The following is a 13,095-nucleotide window of genomic DNA, read 5'->3' as shown; positions in this document are numbered from 1 at the left end:
ACAACTATCTGACATGCAGAAATATTCCAGAGTTTCACATTTTTTTTTATTTTTTTTGAGAGCAAAACCAATTGTAATGTACCAACCCGATTAAGAGTTACTGAGACCACTCAAATTAAATTCATATAAAAAATAAGACTCCTGCCGATATGAGATTCAGAAGAAGAATCAATCAGTCCATTGTATACAATTTTATCCTGCATTCTTTAAAAAAAACAACAATTTTATCATTAAGCCTTTTCAAATTCATACAAATAACCAACATCTCTAAAAATAAATATTTCAGGCTAATACAATTGCCATCAAGATACCATTGCTCAAAAGCATGATCGATATTATAACAAAGCCCAAATCAAATATATGAAATGCCATTACTCAAGCGTGATCCATATTTATCTTAAATCCCACACCAACTGTATGAAATGGAAAATCTATTCATCTACCACACCAAACAATTTATTCTTCTCAATCCCAGTGGTGAACATGACGAAAGGATTGTTCCTTGACTAAGGTTGAGAACCGTCAAGTCCCAGCGTTGCAGTAAGGAACTTGCAAACATCATCTATCTCTCCAGGGACCGTGTAGTGACCGAGCCTAAATATAGATAATTCAAGTGCTAACAATTCTTACTGAAGAGAAATATTTTTATCTGGTTCATAAAATCTTCAAGGAAGCATATTTTACATACCCATTGTATGTTTCAAAACGAAGATTCTCAAAACCAAATGATTTTAAAGCCTCAGCAGATTTTTCTCCATGTTTATATGGCACTACATCATCTCCTGCAAACAAGATAAAATTGTTTAGTTAAGACGGATACTGTCAAATGCCAATTATTCCAAAAAGAAGTTTTTGCAATGGCACTTAGTTGGATCTTTTCCCTAGCACCACTCATGTCGACACCGATACCTCATAGACCGAGTATAAAAACTTCTACAAAATGATGTGTCGAACAAATGAAGCAATACCCCATTTAGGCTATACTTGCTTCCAAATCGAAGTAAAAAAATTGTGCCTAAGGTGAGTGTTTCATTGTTTTGCTCAAACACCTACAACCACAGGCCAGAAAACAATATAAACATTTCCCACCAGTAGAGCAGCAATGATCTCTCAAAAAAAAATAACCTTAAGAGCAATGAAATCATATCAATTCCAGAAAGGATCAGGTATTAATTTCATAAATATAGCTAGAAAATTTGTTCACAGAATTGATTCCACCAAAGTCAAACATTAATTCCCTCAATCTATTTAAATGAAAATTTATTTCCAAAAGTTAAGTTTAAAAAATGGGTGTAGCTAAAAGACATAATAAGGAAGCACATGTATCAATATACCTTTTCCATGGCAAAGTAGAATAGGCAAAGATGAAGCCCTTGTTGCAGCATCGGTATCACCTTCTAATTTGTTCTTTAAGCTCCTAAAAGAACAAAATGGCATTACAAATAAGAACTATCTTGATATAGATTACAAAAAGGAAACAGTATAGTCATAGGAACCATCTTTGTTTCTTAACAATATTACCTGGCACATGGCAGCCATCCACTTAGACCGACAACGGCACGTAAATTCACAGGGTACAACTTGCCATTTCCATATTTCCCATGGGCTGAACAAGTTGCAGAATACAAGGCCGTGGCAGCACCCATACTAAAGCCGCCAACACCAAGTTTGACTGCAAAAACCAGTCAAATCATCAAACTTGTTAATCTATACTGATCAAATTGTATTCAGCACATACTATAGAAGTGGTTTATCCCGAGTCCATATGCATGATTCTTTTTGGTCAACATGAATAGCCAGTGACATCTTTTAATTTCAGTATTAAAAAGAAAGAACAATGTAGGTAAATTATGTTAAGCTCAGAATTAGATGCCTTATTCATCGGTGGAAAATAATAAATTCTGGTAAAAAATTGTAAAATCATCAAAAATATCCTCTAAAATGTTCAAACTCTCACCATTTCACCCCAACTCATTGACACCATTGTCTCATGCTACATATCCGTCGAGTAAATTTAAAATGTTAACGTTATTTGATGAATTTTTTGAAAGAGACAATACATTCCATGGGAAGAAATGAATTTTTCTCAAAGTTTCTTTGTTGGAATCTGCACTAGAGGATAAACCACCATGGTGAATGGCAGATTCAAACCCCCAAAACCTTGTCAACTGGGTACATCCGCTATTTCCATTGAGCTAGATGGAACACTCGATAAGATTTAGAAAAACTTAATTAGTGTGGATAGGTGACATTGACTTAAAAATTTGATATCAATGAATTGCTATGTGGAACAGAGGCAAGCAAGCAAGCATAACTTCTGAGGAGCATACCATCTGCAGGTTCTGCCGACAACAAATTTGCGACATGTGCAGCTGATGCATCCATTCCTTCAACATCATCAGGGCCACTTTCTGACAAATCACCAACATCAAACCCTAGATAACGTGAAAAAATTTAGTAGTGCTAATTTCCATCACATGTTATCTTTTCCAATTAAGTCAAACATTGAATAATTGCACAAATGATGAGATAACGTGAGCTTAGGGCATCTCCAATGTAAGATTTGTGAGAGGTTTTTTTTTTTTTTAAAAAAAAAAGCTGAATATAAAAGTTTGAACCATTGTAGAGGTGAGGTTTGAAGTTTACAGTTTAAGAGCAGTAGTGAAAACTCAAACCTACTCTTTTGTATCGAAATTGATGTAATATGCATGGAGCCATCCAACTACATGTTATGAATTAGATCACAGAAAAGCTCACTTAGAGCTTTAACCATTGGGGATGTTTCAATGAGTTTTTATAATGTTGATGTGGCATAATGGAATCATAGAAAAAAACTCATTTAGAGCTTTAACGATTAGAGATGCCCTTAGAAGACCCAAAACCCAACCATGAATTAACTTACAGGCAGATGAAGGAAATCCTCCAAAAACAGCTACAGGCCTGGTAGGAGCAGTTGGGCATATCCACTTAATCTACATGGGAAAAAAATACTATGAGAATGATGGATCCATTATAAGTAGAAACAACATAAGAGATGTTTAAGATTATAGTTACATTTGGAAGGGGGAGGGTTTCCAGAAGTTGTGACCAGCTGCAGCACAAACAAGAAATAAGCAAATTAGAACTCAAAACATTTTTGTTTTGAAAGTATTATCTTCATATATGTCTATGCTTGCATAAGACTAAGAACTCCAATTGACCACGTCCAATAAGATGGAGAGTACATGCAAATGGAAATGCATGTCCTTTATGTTGGAAATGTGAATGGAATAAAGAGATGGAGACGAAGAGACTCTATTGTGCATGAGTTTAGTCCCACATTAGAAGTCTCTTGGCTTTCTTGTTGGTTTAAATTATGACACATGCATTGACGTTGTAAACATATGCATGAGGAGAGACTCTCTCACGCGTGAGTGCGCAGGGGTGGGTGCAAATCCAGGGCCCGGATTGTACCGAACCAAGGTTGATTCGTGCGCGAGCACGACTTGTGCATGTCGAATGCCGGACCGGTTGAGGTAAAATTTATCCAAAAGAATGAACCAACATATAGCCACTTGAATCTTGCTCAAGGATGTAATGGAAGCATTAATGTGAAATTAATGCTGATTCCGTAACGTCTCGACATTAATGGCGGCATTAAACTCATTAATGGTGATTTCGTAACGTCTCAGTATTAATGACGACATTAATCTCATTAATAATGATTCTGTAACGTCTCGACATTAATGAAGACATTAAAGCCATTAATGACGAAATTAAACTCAGCACTAAATGATCATAATTTGATCATTTATTGCAGGCAAGATGAGAGCTCCTATATAAGGAGGCTGGATCTTGAGCAAAGCGAAGAAGAAAAAAGCGAAAGCAAAGCGAAAGGAGAATTTCCTCCATGTGCTCCCACAAATACTCTCTCAGTCGTGCATCCATTCGGCTAAACTATTCGTGATAGCACTCGGATACATTCTCAGTTCGTCACAAACAACAAATTAAATGCTTGGTTGCGTGCGTAGTTTTGCCATTATCTCATGGAACACAGACGATCCGAGAGAACCTCGAAGCACAGCCGGAGGTGGGGCGAATCTGTTTCAAGGAAACTGTGTTGAGCGCGAACCTTCGTGTCTTACTCAACGTACTCCCTTTCCGATTCGATTCTACTATGCATTGCATCTACTTCATAACTTTGCCTATGCACAGGAACGAGACAGAACAACTCTGTGGAAAACTTAAATTATCTGCTCGGGTCGTCTTAAGTCTTTTACATTTAGTGATTTTAGATTCTATAATTTTGATTATCTTCGGCAAATATCTCCAATAGTCTTGAAACATATTCACTCTGTTGAACTTACCACAGATAATGTTGATGCTCAACACTTGTAGGTCTCCTCTACACCGGTTGTGACTATTCGAGTTAGCTATGAGGAGAAGCCAACGAAGTTCATTGGGTTGAACTTTAAGGGATGATGGCAGAAGATGATCTTTTGTCTGACCACACTAATTTGGCTCGGTTCTTAACATAGGAATCTCCTAAGCCATTTGAGGATGACAATGATATCCAAGTTGATAGTGTTGTTGACGCATGAAACCATTTTGAGTTCCTTATGGGAGTTACATCCTCAATCGCCTTGCTGATTCATTGTATAATGTATATAACATGAAGATAATGACTAAAGCATTGTGGGATGAAATGCTCGGATTGGAGAAAGAATGACTATACCTCGTCGGTTACAAGATGATTGACTCCAAGACGGTGATCAGTCAAGTCCAGGAGCTTCAGGTGATCTTGCACGAGATCCACTCAGAAGGAATGGTTCTGAGTGAAACCTTCCAAGTGGCTGCTATCATCGAGAAGCTGCCTCCCGACTAGAAGGATTTCAAGAACTACCTGAAACACAAGCGGAAGGAGATGAATGGGGAGGAACTCATCGTTCGACTTCGCATCGAAGAAGACAACAAGAGTTCAGAGAGAAAGTTGTTCTCTCCGGCTACTGTCAAAGCCAACGTGGTCGAGCACGGACAAAGCTTGAAACGGAAGAACCTCAAGTCTTCCAAGATAGGACCCAAAGGAGGCATCAGCAAGAAGAAATTCTCTGGGAAGTGCTTCAACTGTGACAAAGTGGGTCACAAATCTTTGGAGTGCAGAAAGCCGAAGAAGAAGCAGGAGGACAACCTGAACGAGGGACCAGAAATGGACGACCTCTGCGTTGTGGTCTCTGAGCTGAACCTGATCGGTTCAAACCCGCGACAATGGTGGATCGATACTGGAGCCACTCGACATGTCTGCTGTAACAAGGAGCTGCTCCGCAACTTCGAAGAAGTCACTAGAGACAAACTGTTCATGGGGAACTCAGCAACCTTGGACATCACGGGCCAAGGAAAGGTGGTGTTGAAGATGACCTCGGGCAAGGACCTCACTCTGAACAATGTGCTGTATGTTCCGGAGATTCGGAAGAATTTAGTGTCCGGATCACTTCTGAGCAAGCATGGCTTTCACATTGTTTTTGAGTCGGACAGAGTTGTATTGTCCAAAAATGGGATGTTTGTAGGAAGAGGCTATGTATCTGATGGGTTGTTTAAGCTCAATGTAATAGCCATTAGGCCCAAGATAAATAAAACTGAAAGCTCTTCCACTTATATGCTTGAGTCTTCGTGTTTGTGGCATGGTAGAGTAGGACATGTTAACTACGATGTATTGCGTAGATTAATAAACATGCAAAGCATACCTACATTCCATCTTAACCCAAAACACAAATGTGAGATTTGTGTTGAAGCGAAAATGACAAGGTCATCCTTTCAACATATTGAAAGAAGTAACGAACCACTTGACCTAATCCACACTGACGTGTGCGATTTAAAAGGTACGCCAACGCGTGGTGGACATAAATACTTCATCACTTTTGTAGATGATAACACAAAATACTGTTATGTGTATCTTCTCAAAAGTAAGGATGAAGCTATAGAGAAATTTGCTCTCTATAAGAACGAGGTTGAAAACCAGCTTAATAGAAAGATTAAGGTGGTTCGAAGTGACCGAGGCGGTGAATATGTGTCACCGTTCGCTGAGTTGTGTGCTGAACATGGGATCAGACATGAAACAACAACTCCTTATACTCCTCAGCAAAACGGGGTTGCTGAGCGAAAGAATCGAACTCTTAAGGAGATGATGAATGCTCTTCTATTAAGCTCTGGATTGCTAGAGTTCATGTGGGGGGGAGCTGTGTTAACAGCTAATTACCTTTTAAATAAAGTGCCTCGGAAGAAAATAGATAAGAGCCCTTATGAGTTGTGGAATGGAAGACAACTGTCCTACAAATATTTACGAATGTGGGGTGTCTTGCCAAAGTGTTGGTGTCTGATCCAAAAAGGATTAAGATAGGACCAAAGACTGTTGATTGCATATTTATTGGATATGCACATAATTGCTTATCGATTTTGTGTGTATGAGTCACACATACCGGAGATACATAAGAACTCGATAATCGAATCGAGAAATGTCTCTTTCTTCGAGCATGTGTTTCCATATAAGACCCGTGAGGATGCTAGCTCCTCAAAACGGGCGAATGAAACACAAGGTGAAGAAGAAAATGATGACAATGAGGAACCAGTGGAGGTTGAGCCTAGACGGAGCAAAAGAGCTAGGGTAGAAAAATCCTATGGATCGTATTTTATCACTTTCATGTTGGAGAGTGAGCCCCGTAGTTACTCAGAAGTTGTAGGCTCTTCTGATGGACCTCACTGGAAAGAGGCAATTGCATCTGAGATAGAATCTATCTTGCAAAATCACACTTGGGAACTTGTGGATCTTCCTCCGGGAAGTAAACCACTAGGTTGCAAGTGGATTTTCAAGAAGAAAATGAAGTCAGATGGCACGATCGATAAATACAAGGCCAGATTGGTAATCAAAGGATACCGACAACGAGAAGGCCTTGATTACTTCGATACATACTCTCCGGTATCGAGAATAACTTCCATTAGAGTATTGTTGGCTATTGCCGCTCTATGGAATCTCAAAATACATCAAATGGATGTAAAGACAGCTTTTCTAAACGGAGATTTAGAAGAGGAAATCTACATGGACCAACCTGAGGGGTTTTCTGTGCCAGGACAGAAAAACAAGATATGTAGATTGGTGAAGTCATTATATGGCTTGAAACAAGTGCCAAAGCAGTAGCATGAGAAATTCGATAATGCCATGAAGGAATGTGGATTCAAGATCAATGAATGTGATAAATGTGTCTACATGAGAGTCACAGAGAGTGACTATGTCATCTTGTGCCTCTATGTAGATGACATACTTATCATTGGGAGTAATGATAAGATAATCAAATCCACAAAGATATGTTGAACTCAAGATTTGACATAAAAGACATGGGCCTAGTTGATGTGATTCTGGGAATCAAAATTCTTAGAACGACAGAAGGACTTGTTCTTAGTCAGTCCCATTACGTGGACAAAATTCTTGAAAAATTCACCAAGGGTGATACTGCTTTGGCACGAACGCCGATAGATACGAGTCAACATCTATCGAAAAATCGAGGTGAAAGTATCTCGCAGATAGAGTACTCTCGAGTGATTGGAAGTCTGATGTACTTGATGAGTTGTACTCGACCAGACTTGACCTACGTAGTAAGCAAATTGAGTAGATACACGAGTAATCCCGGTGTTGAGCACTGGAAAGGGATAACAAGAGTACTGAGGTACTTGAGGTATACTCGTGAATATGGATTGCACTATACGAGATATCCTGCTGTAATCGAAGGATACAGCGATGCAAGTTGGATATCCGATATAAAAGACTCTAAGTCTACGAGTGGGTATGTCTTCACTCTAGCAGGTGCAGCCATTTCCTGGAAATCTTCTAAGCAAACCGTAATAACCAGATCCATGATGGAATCTGAGTTTGTAGCTCTTGACAAGTGCGGTGAAGAGGCTGAGTGGCTACGGCAATTCATAGAAGATATTCCACGATGGGCGAAACCGGTGCCGGCGATATGCATACATTGCGATAGTCAATCAGCAATCGGTCGGGTACAGAGCCATCTGTATAATGGTAAGTCTAGACATATACGTCGTAGACACAATACCATTAGACAACAACTCTCAACTGGAGTTATTGACTATGTGAAGTCAAAGGATCACCTAGCGGATCCGCTAACCAAAGGGTTAAATCGAGAGTTAGTTGCAAGCTCATCACAGGGAATGAGCTTGATGCCGTTGTCAGTGATCAGTGCAGAGGACACCCAACCTATGCTGACTGGAGATCCTAAAAACTAGGTTCAAAGGGACAACTAATCTGCGCTGACAAGACACACTGTGGGGGTAGCCCAATGAAACAGTGACTAGACGAGGGTAAGCCGATGGGTTTTTAATGATCAAAAAGAGTAGTTGGAACTCTTGAGGGATCACCTATGTGAGAAAGAAGTGGGGCCGCTTCGAAGAGAATTGGAGGCATAATTCTTAGAGCTTCTCACAGAACCAGGCGTGTTCATGGCCAAGAACGAACACACTCATGAGAACTGAGTTGTATCAGGGAGAGTCTTGGGTGAGATTTGTCACTGCTTACACAGACGGCAGTATAGTTCAAAGACATCATGTCTACTATCAGCCAGTAAGCAACCAGATCTTCACAAGGGAGGGTTCAAAGGGTAAAACCTACCTATCCTATACTTGACTCAACTGTTGAATGCTATCACATACCCTGTTTTCCATTCATGTGGGGGATTGTTGGAAATGTGAATGGAATAAAGAGATGGAGACGAAGAGACTCTATTGTTCATGAGTTTAGTCCCACATTAGAAGTCTCTTGGATTTATTGTTGGTTTAAATTATGACACATGCATTGACGTTGTAAACATATGCATGGGGAGAGACTCTCTCACGCGTGAGTGCGCAGGGGTGGGTGCAAATCCAGGGCCCGGATTGTACCAAACCAAGGTTGACTCGTGCGCGAGCACAACTTGTGCATGTCGAATGCCGGACCGGTTGAGGTAAAATTTACCCAAAAGAATGAACCAACATATAGCCACTTGAATCTTGTTCAAGGATGTAATGGAAGCATTAATGTGAAATTAATGCTGATTCCGTAACGTCACGACATTAATGACGGCATTAAACTCATTAATGGTAATTTCGTAACGTCACGTCTCAGTATTAATGACGATATTAATCTCATTAATAATGATTCTGTAACGTCTCGACATTAATGAAGACATTAAACCCATTAATGACGAAATTAACTCAGCATTAAATGATCATAATTTGATCATTTATTGCAGGCAAGATGAGAGCTCCTATATAAGGAGGCTGGATCTTGAGCAAAGCGAAGAAGAAAAAAGCGAAAGCAAGAGAATTCCTCCACCTTCGTTTCCTGATTCTTTTCTCTCAGTCGTGCATCCGCTCGGCTAAACTATTTGTGATAGCACTCAGGTGCATTCTCAGTTCGCCACGAACAACCAGTGCTTGGTTGCGTTCGTGGTCTTGCCGTTGTATCCTGGGAAACAGACGATCCGAGAAAACCTCGAAGCACAGCCGGAGGTGGGACGAATCTGTTTCAAGGAAACTGCGTCAATCGCAGGCCTCGGTCCGGTGCTCTGTTTGTCCGCTCGTTTGGACTCTTCATTTGTTGGGTCGGCCACTCGCCCTTCTGATCTGCCCGACTGGTCTCCCGCTCTGCCCGTCTATCCTTCAGTCTGCTCAGACGATCTGATTGCTCAGACTCTGAGGTCAGAAAAACCAGCCCCTGCTGGCAGCCTGAGATTATCTGCTCAGGTCATCTTAACTGTGAGTTGAATTTAATTCGAGTATTTAGATTCAGCTAATTTCCTGTAAATCTCCGGCTACAGATTGTTTGGTTTCCAACACTTTATGCTACAACTGCCACCACTAGTTTAAATAACATAAAACCCTTCCCTGAAAATAGATCTTTCAGTTTTGCCACCTTTTCTAGATACCAAGGAAGGATCATATGCAGGGAGTTAACTGATGGAATTCCAAGCATATTTCAGGAAGGAATCATGCAGAAGGTATAAGTGACTGGAATCAGAAGAGCCTGGATGATCAAGGAGAGCAGGATTCAAACTGCATACTAAACATCCATAGACCTTCAATTGCAAGCGCTACAAGTGAAACAGAACGGAACCTATGGAAATTATAATGCAGAAGACTCAATAATCAATCAGGCAGAATATAATGTCTAGGTATCATAATGCAGAAACCAATCTCGAATCGAAGCATTAGTGGTCCAATCAAAATTCTGTGCAAACGTAAGATTCATGGGATGCATTATGCACTTTATCATCAGAGTTCTAGATGCAAAAAATATATGAATGACTAAAACATCGAGTTCTGTTCTGAATTGGCAATGAAGACAAGCACTATCGCTAGTTCTTGCCAAAAGATCAAAAGTAGAAGTCATCTAAAATTATTTTCATTTTGTTATTCTCTAAACCCCAACCCCAATTAGCAGTTTATACCATTTCCGAATAAGAAATAGATGTAAAGTAGTTGAACAACGTGATAAACTAAAACACTTCCATTTCCAGTAAATCAGATTATGCTTATCAATATATATATGTGCCTAGACAGATGCAATCAGGTTGAAACAGACGATGCCATGGAAACCGGCAGTTGAACCAGAGTTTTCAATTGTATAATGGTTATGTCATCAAAAATTTCATAATCAGAAAGAAGATAGACTACAGAATATTGATGTCAACACTGCCATGTGCACTCATGCCTAGAAATTAGAAACAGAGAAATTTCTTGTAGTCCATAATTCAGTAACAAATTGTTTTGTCAACATGAGAGAGAGAGAGAGAGAGAGAGAGAGGAGTCCTCCATTACCTTGCTCCATTATCACCAAGACCATGAAGCCACACAACGGTAGCCAGATGCATCCCTTTGGGTCTAACAACATACGTCCTCCCAAACTCGTACGACCTTCCGGTAGTTTTAGCGCCTGCACGAGTTCCTTGCCCAACTCAATCAATTCCAAGTAGACCGGTAATCGATAGAAGAGTTCAAAAAGAGAACCAAACCTGAAGCGACCGAGCTGCTCCCGTAGCTCATCTCCACTGCAGCTCCCTTTCGGCTCCCCCGGCCTACCGACGGCGAATGTTGCAGCAATTCGGATGCACCCGCTGAAAAAGAACAATTTTTACAATTATTTTTTTTATATCGAACGGACAGAGGACGAATCACAACCCATTTGGTTTCTATTCCCGAAAAGAAACAGCATCAATTCAAATGAGAAAGTCAAAATAATAGAGGCACAGCATGCGAAAAGCTAATCCGCTTTTCGAACTCCCACGCTGAGCATCGAATAGCAGCGGCAGGCAGATTCACGTGGTGGTGGCGTGGTAGAAAAGAAGGGGAGTGACAAAAGCTTGAGCAGCTCGCAGGAACCGATGCTAACTGGCAGAGAAAAATGATCGCTGCGACTGGCAAAAGTTATAGGCAACAAAGTAGGCAGGGAACAAAAAAAAAAAAAAAAAAAAAACAGAATAATCGATAGCAACCATGGCCCCAAGATTAAACAATCCGACGACGATCTACTTCTCGATTTCGCAGTAACTCGATCGCCAAAAGATTAAAAAAAAACATCAAAACCGATCGAAAGAAGCAATGGATTCGTGGGGAAACCTCGATCGAGGGAGCTTTCGTCTTAGAAGGAATCCATGAACAGGAGGAGACCAGGGCGGTGCTCCTGTTGGGATTGATTTGTGAAGGTGGAGAAAAGGGCGGTGTTCCTGCTGCACCATGAAAGCCTGGGTTTGTCCACTGGCACCGGTTGTTGTAAGTGGGCCCCTGTTCACGCGCGAATCAAGTGGGTTGCGGCATCGATGGGATTGGCCGGCCGGCTCAGCTTGCGTGGTTGCCCCGTGACGCAGGGTACTCGAAGCCTATTTTTAATCATTATTCTTGTTTTCATGAAAAAGTCCTTTAAAAAAAAACGGAAATTTACTCGTGCAGATTTGAATAATTCTTAAATCGCTGTAGATCAGTCACAAACGCCTTCTGCAACGTCAACTTATATAGCCAACTGCTAAATGATATGAATATAGACTAAAGGAATTTTACGGGCATATATTTATTGAAAATTCATCAATCGTATTGATTTGAGTGGTCTTATAGTTACCGATCATTTCAATCTACTTGAACTTAGATTATTTTAGACCTATGTCCTCATAAATTTATTTTTGAAATTTATCTAATAAGATTGATTATCTTTCATCTTATAGATGTATAATATTTTCTATATATTTTTAATATGCGACTTTGATTGTATTTCAATATAACATGTTCATAATTTTCTAAAGATTAAACTCAAGTGTTCTAATTGAAAGTTAATATAATATAGATGGCACATTTGGACTCTTTACGACCTCAAAAGCCCAATAGAACATGAAATAAATACAATTTAAGTTCTCTAGTTCAATTATTGAATTTTAACTGAAACATACTGATAAACATAGATTATTTTAATTTATAAAGTTTGATCTCCTCACACCAGACCCACAATGTTCCTTGATTAAAAATAATATTTGACATCATATCTACATCCCACTTACTCAATCCGGATGAATACAAATTTACAAAAATTCATACTAAAATTTATACCTTACTGAAAATTTGAAATATCAAAATTTTAATATATCAAATTTTTTTTTGGTAGGATATAATTTTTTATATTAAATTTTTTAATACGGTATATTATATATGTAAAATTTGGTAAAAAATCATACCCGTGACGCTAGGTACTCGAAGCCTATTTTGAATTATTATTCTTATTTTCATAAAAAAAAAATCCTTTTTAAAAAACATTAAAGGAGTGTCTCGTTATATTTTTATTTTAAATATATTTTAATTTAAAATTATTATAGTGATAAAGCTGTAAAAGTTATTATTATTTTTTAAAAAAATATAGCATTTTTTATGGAAAACTATAATAAAAGGGCAAATTTTATTTTGACCTTTTAATTAGCCAGAGAAAAAAGTTGCCTTTTTTAAGTAAACCCAAGGGAAAGTTGCGCAAGTAACAAGCGGTAACAGCTCACTCATGCGGGCCCCACCCCCCACTGTCGCAATACTCATGCTTAG

The 13,095-nt window shown here is 39.3% G+C and overlaps 1 protein-coding gene across 1 annotated transcript; it reads right to left on the bottom strand.

The window, feature by feature from the left end:
• Window positions 1-245: 245 nt before the first annotated feature.
• LOC121981321 (acyl-protein thioesterase 1 homolog 1-like) lies at window positions 246-11,773 on the bottom strand. The gene is made up of 10 exons (XM_042533775.1): window positions 11,638-11,773; window positions 11,034-11,135; window positions 10,840-10,954; window positions 3,055-3,091; window positions 2,903-2,972; window positions 2,331-2,435; window positions 1,522-1,672; window positions 1,335-1,417; window positions 689-782; window positions 246-594 (listed from the first exon to the last, which is right to left on the bottom strand). Exons 2-10 carry the CDS (start codon window positions 11,062-11,064, stop codon window positions 507-509), a joined length of 774 nt encoding a protein of 257 aa, XP_042389709.1. The 5' UTR covers window positions 11,065-11,135; window positions 11,638-11,773; the 3' UTR covers window positions 246-506.
• Window positions 11,774-13,095: the final 1,322 nt, after the last annotated feature.

This window comes from Zingiber officinale, chromosome 5A (assembly GCF_018446385.1).
Source record: "Zingiber officinale cultivar Zhangliang chromosome 5A, Zo_v1.1, whole genome shotgun sequence".
Lineage (NCBI taxonomy): Eukaryota > Viridiplantae > Streptophyta > Magnoliopsida > Zingiberales > Zingiberaceae > Zingiber > Zingiber officinale.
The sequence above is the reverse complement of the archived record's forward strand: the minus strand, read 5'-3'. Positions and strand labels throughout refer to the sequence as shown.